The sequence below is a fragment of the Somniosus microcephalus genome, chromosome 7, assembly GCF_052327205.1.
Source record: "Somniosus microcephalus isolate GS21.2 chromosome 7, FLI_Smic_1.0, whole genome shotgun sequence".
In the NCBI taxonomy this organism is placed as follows: domain Eukaryota; kingdom Metazoa; phylum Chordata; class Chondrichthyes; order Squaliformes; family Somniosidae; genus Somniosus; species Somniosus microcephalus.
The window spans coordinates 20,053,658-20,059,657 of NC_140993.1; the positions used below are offsets into that span (position 1 = coordinate 20,053,658).

At 43.7% G+C, this 6,000-nt stretch overlaps 1 protein-coding gene across 4 annotated transcripts in view; it reads left to right on the forward strand.

The window, feature by feature from the left end:
- Nucleotides 1-5,700, forward strand: part of vps13b (vacuolar protein sorting 13 homolog B) — a 1,087,794-nt gene extending 1,082,094 nt beyond the window's left edge. For all 4 annotated transcript variants that reach the window (XM_085992288.1, XM_085992290.1, XM_085992289.1 and 1 more), the window contains exon 62: nt 5,047-5,700. In XM_085992288.1, the coding sequence (XP_085848414.1) occupies nt 5,047-5,295 (249 nt within the window). In that variant the 3' untranslated portion in view covers nt 5,296-5,700. The remainder of the gene's footprint in view (nt 1-5,046) is intronic.
- The last annotated feature ends 300 nt before the right edge of the window (nt 5,701-6,000 follow it).

Consider the following 6,000-nt stretch of genomic DNA (forward strand, 5'->3'; position numbering starts at 1 on the left):
ATTACAGACATGTCACATGAACCCATTAAGTGTAATTTTTAAGCTTTTGTTTCCTCCTAGATTTCTTTTGATGTAAGCGAAGAAGTTATTAGTAATGAATTAGAGGGGAAGTTGTTATAATATTGAATTTAATCTCTAAACTAACCAATGTGCTTTCAAGGTTGTAACAACCTGTCCCTTTATTGAAATTGAGTCATCAAAAATTGACTCTTGAATCTGCATCTTAAAGCGACTCTCCAAATTAACTGACTGACGTAAGAAAACTACTAGGCACTTGGTCTAAGCATTAAACAAAGCTTTAATCAACTGTTTTACAACATGGAGGTCTAGTTGTGTCCTTCACGAGTTCCTGTTAAGAATGTCCTGCGCAAGCTGGGCCCATGCCCGAGTATTTATATTCTCCCTGGACTGCGCCACCCGCAGGCCGCTCAGTTGATTCATGTTACTGACCAACCAATATAACTTCCTATATCTGTTGAGTCCCATATTAAACCTACAATGGCTTTAAGTGATTATCATTAATATATTATTGACCAATTGTGCCATTCCCAGTGCTTTCAATCTGACGATTCCACTAATTGTGCCATAAAAATGAATGCTGTCCAGGCTGCTGACCAATTTATGCCATTAACCAGTGGAATGGTTACTTTAACAAGAGAAGGTAGTATTAACTTGGTGCAACTTAAGGCACAGATTTAAAGATTTCATATAAATGTATATATAATTGTGTAGAATGGGCCTATACTCTCCGGAGTTTAGAAGAATGAGAGGTGATCTCATTGAAACAATTTTTCCGGTGCTCAGCGTGCGGGTTTGGAGGCGGGTCTGCTGTCAAAATCACAAAGATTGACAGCGGGTCGGTATCCCGCTGTAAACCCATCTCCTTGTCAGTTTCCAAGTGTCGGGTCCGTCATCCCTGAACAGACCCGACACCAAGCGGCGGGTCAGCCAATCTAGATAGTTAGAAGCTTATTAAAAGGTAGTTAAGAACTATTTTCCATGTACTTACCATTTTACCAGGTTTAAAACGAGGTTCCTGGAGAGTGACTATCACGTCAGGTAAGTATGTCAGGTTCTGAATGACTGTGGATTGCTGTGAATAGGTGAAAGCTGCAAAAGTGGTCTAAAACCTACCATTTCACAGCTGGTCACTTCCCAATCTTAGAAGCTGGAGCATTAATGATTTGGTACCCACTTTTGAGCTTTGTGCACTTTTGAAGTGCTTGGAGTAATCTCTCTATCCACTGTCACCTCCTTGAAATAACCTATCTCAACATTGACAGATTACTTCTGTCATCTCAACCTCACCTGCCATCTATTCCATCAGCATCGGTGCCCTTGAAAAAATCTCATCTTGGTCCTCAGAATCCCAACACGATCAGCCCAAACACCAGCAGCACCAACATGCACATCAGCAGCACCAACATCCACACCAGCCTTCTCCGCAATCAACTGATGCTGCACAGGACACACGACATCATCACCCGTGCACATTGCTGCCCGGGACACCAGGGATGGCTACACCATGTCCAGATTTGCTTCACTTAGCACTGTACACGCTGACTGCCACATGATGCACCATCCCACACCAGCACCATAAAGCATCCCTACAATGTCCAAGCCATTGCCATTGACAACTGCTTTGGTGTGCCTTCACTAGCACCTGGGACCTGACTTTCCCTAGGCTCCAAGACTAGCTGTTGGAAATGCAGAATGTGCAAGTGAGAACAGGTTGCATAGACTAGGCTTGTATTCCCTTGACTATAGAAGATTAAGGGGTGACCTAATTGAGATGTTTAAAGGAGTTGATCGGATAGATAGAGAGAAATTATTTCCTTTGGTGGGGGTGTCCAGAACAAGGGGGCATAACCTTAAAATTAGATCTAGGCTGTTCAGGGGTGATGTCAGGAAGCACTTCTTCACACAAAGGGCAGTGGAAATCTGGAACTCTCCCCCCCAAAAAGGTGTTGAGTCTGGGGGTCAATTGAAAACTTCAAAACTGAGATTGATAGGTTTTTGTTAGGTAAGGGTATTAAGGGTTATGGAACCAAGGCAGGTAGATGGAGTTGAGATACAGATCAGCCGTGATCTAATTGAATGGCGGAACAGGCTCGAGGGGCTGAATGGCCTACTCCTGTTCCTATGTTGCTAACAGCCTTCCAATGGACGAGATAGGGACTGTAGCGTGCGGTGCATCTTGAAAGAGGGAGAGTGGCACTCGGGTATCTCGAGTCTTCACTTTACACTTGTACACCCTGCGCTACAGCATTGAAATAAAAATGCTTTTAGTAAAAATGTCAAATATTGAACCTTCAAAGAGAGATTTTCTAAGTCATCGCATGTACCAAGGTACCTCCAACAGCATCAAGCATTGTGAGGACATCATAAGAAAATCGTGGGCAATTTTCCAATGTGTTCTGGCAGCGTTGGGGTACCTTGCTGCATGTGAGAACTCGGTAAGATATACCCTTTAGTGGCTTCACTAGTGTGTTGATACGAGGTATAGGTTCGAAGCGATAACCATGTGCTTCTCTCAACAACCCTTTGACCCACTGAGATCAGTAGCCCAGTGGAACAGTTTCATTAAAATACAATTTAAAAAAAATAGTGAACATCAATGCCACAAACAACAACAATTTGTATTTATACAGCACCTTGAACGTAGCAAAACGTCCCAAGGTGCTTCACAGGAGCAATATCAAACAAAATTCGATACCGAGCCATATGAGATATTAGGGCAGCTGACCAAAAGCTTGGTCAAAGAGGTAGGCATTAAGGCGCATCTTATAAGAGGAGAGTTTTATGGAGGGAATTCCAGAGTTTAGGACCCAGGCAGCTGAAGGCACGGCCGCCAATGGTGGAGCGATTAAAATTGGGATGCGCAGAAGGCCAGAATTGGAGGAGCGCAGAGATCCCAAAGGGTTGTAGGCAATGTTCCTCCTAATTTCTTTTTGGGTGCGTGGCCCATTCACAGTTTCGCACATGCGCAAAATTTAGTGTTGGAAAAGGCGGTCCCAGGACCAGCAGAGAGCTGCGCAGCTTAGAGGAAACGTTGGTTGTAGGGCTGGAGGAGGTTACAGAGATAGGGAGGGGGGCGAGGGCCATGGAGGGATTTGAAAACAAGGATGAGAATTTTAAATCTGGGGCATTGCCGGACCGGGAGCCAATGTAGGTCAGCGAGCACTGGGGTGACGGGCGGACGGGACGTGATCGGAGTTCGGATACGGGTAGCAGAGTTTTGGATGAGCTCAATTTTACGGAGGGTGCAAGGTGCAAACCTTCTGTAGCACGCTCACTTTTTTTGAACTTTGAGCCTGGGAAGTGTCAACTGCTGAATTGCTAATAACAGTTTCATGCATTTAGCCGTGTAATATGTGAAGGGGATCCTACTGCTGTTATGCTATTCCAATAAGCCAAGACTGCAGTTTATAATCACATCATCTTCTGTAAATGGAAGACATATCAATGTACTCTTCTTAGCCATGAAACAGCTTACCAAACAAAGGAAATGCAACGAAACCTGTAAATTACGGACATCTTAGGGACTGGCATCAGTTGGTCTATTTTTTTCCAGGTGTCCTTATTTTCAAAAATGGTCATTATACTGTAAAAATTTTCAGTTGAATGGGGAGTTCTTTGCCCAGCATCCACAGCGGCAGAGAAACCGCTCTATCCCATGTTCTGCCTCATCACCTTTTCCTTCCCTAAAACATCCTTGCGTTCCTATATATAAAAAAAATAAAATCCTGATTTCCAGTATTGGCAGTTTTCTTTTTTATAATATTGAAACATAATGTTCGCTAGAGTTTAGAAGAATGAGAGGGGATCTCATTGAAACTTATAAAATTCTAACAGGACTAGACAGACTAGATGCAGGAAGGATGTTCCCGATGGCCGGGGTGTCCAGAACCAGGGGTCACAGTCTAAGGATAAGGGGTAAGCCATTTAGGACTGAGATGAGCAGGAATTTCTTCACCCAGAGAGCGGTGAACCTGTGGAATTCTCTACCACAGAAGGCAGTGGAGGCCAATTCATTAAATATATTCAAGAAGGAGTTAGATATATTTCTCAAGGCTAAAGGGATCAAGGGATATGGGGAGAAAGCAGGGACCGGGTACTGAATTTGGATGATCAGCCATGATCTCATTAAATGGCAGAACAGGCTCGAGGGGCCGAATGGCCTACTCCTGCTCCTATCTTCTATGTTTCTATGTAATGGGGGTCATTTTGACTTTGTTCGATAGTGGGAAATGGGCAATATCGATTCGACTGCCCGTTGAAACACCTCTCCCAATTTTCATTTCCGCTGGAGAGATGCATGATGGGGGGCTGAACTGACACCGCCCGTTTTACACTATCACCCACAGTCTAAATTACCCCCAATGCGTTCAAAAAATAGGGAATTCAGGAGAAACTTCTTTACCCAGAGAGTGGTTAGAATGTGGAACTCGCTACCACAGGGAGTGGTTGAGGCAAATAGCAGAGATGCATTTAAGGGGAAGCTGGATAAGTACACGAGGGAGCAAGGAATAGAAGGATATGCTGATAGGGTCAGATGGAATAGGGTGGAAGAAGGCTCACGTGAAGCATAAACATGTGAAGGATACTACACAGCTAACTGTCTTGTTTCTGTGCTGTAAATACTATGTAATTCTATGTAAAGATAAATATAATAAAGACTGAGAGGTAGCATGAAAGCGATCCTGGCATTCCCGTTGTATTGGACAGTCTCAAGATAAGGGGTCGGCCATTTAAGACTGAGATGAGAAATTTCTTCACTCAGAGGGTTATGAATCTTTGGAATTTTCTACCCCAGAGGGCTGTGGATGCTCAGTCGTTGAGTATATTCAAGGCAGAGATCGATAGGTTTTTGGACTCTCGGGGAATCAAGGGATATGGGGATAGGACGGGAAAGTGGAGTTGAGATAGAAGATCAACCATGGTCTTATTGAATGGTGGAGCAGGCTCGAGGGGTCGAATAGCCTGCTCCTGCTCCTATATTCCTTATGTTCTTAAGGCTGATATGGTTCTTTATCTCTTGTTTAGGGAGATGGCATCCGAGAAAGACTTTCTGAACAGCAGTATGATCGACTGGTGGATTATGTCACAAGAACGTCACATTACATCGTTCCCAGCAGCGCAGCCATGGCGCTGGCTTCTCAAGTGGTTGTCGCCGACCCTCCTGCCACCCGGACCAAGACTTACCAATACTTGGTTGATCACCACTACGGAAGTGTCTTTGTGAGCAAGTTTTCTATGGTGAAAAACAAGGCACTGCGAAAGGGATTTCACTAGTCATAAATGAGCGGCAATGACGAAGATGATTTTTTTTTAGTGATGACCTTTTTCTGATGAAATAGCTTGGCATTCAGCTCTTGGTTAGCTTCGGTTGAGTGCAGCGCAACCCTTTCATAAGAACCTTTAATGAAAGCAAATGTGATCCGGGTCAGTTCGTTTACGTAATTTAATTAATTTGCCTTTCTCAATAATGACTACAGTTAAATCAACTATGTAAATACTGTGTTTCAAGAAAGGGGTGTGGCCACTAATGCTGACAGACTTTTAGCCCTGGAGCTGTGAGGCAACTTTGTTAAGTGCTGTCACTAACAAGATTTTATTATTCTCTAATGCTTACTTCAGCAAAAGAATTGTTAATATAACTGTGAAAATATTTAAGGAGAATAAATTGTAAAGTCGGGATTTCATGGTGCCATTTTATTTTGCTTCCTAGTTTGACATGTAAACAACCAGTTATTAAAAATTAATCTTGCAGGTTAATAATGTAGACAAAGGGCTGGATTTTCTCAATGGAGACGTGCTGGAGGCGGGACTTCTGGTTTCCGGGTTTCAGTCCCGCCCCCAGCGACGTCTGACCAACCCACGCTATTTTCCCTTGATTGGCCTTGTTAAGCCTTCCCTGCGGGCTTACCAGCCAATTAAGGGAAAGCTGGTAACAGATGACGTCAGCGTATGACGCTTCATCTGTCGAAACATTTTTGA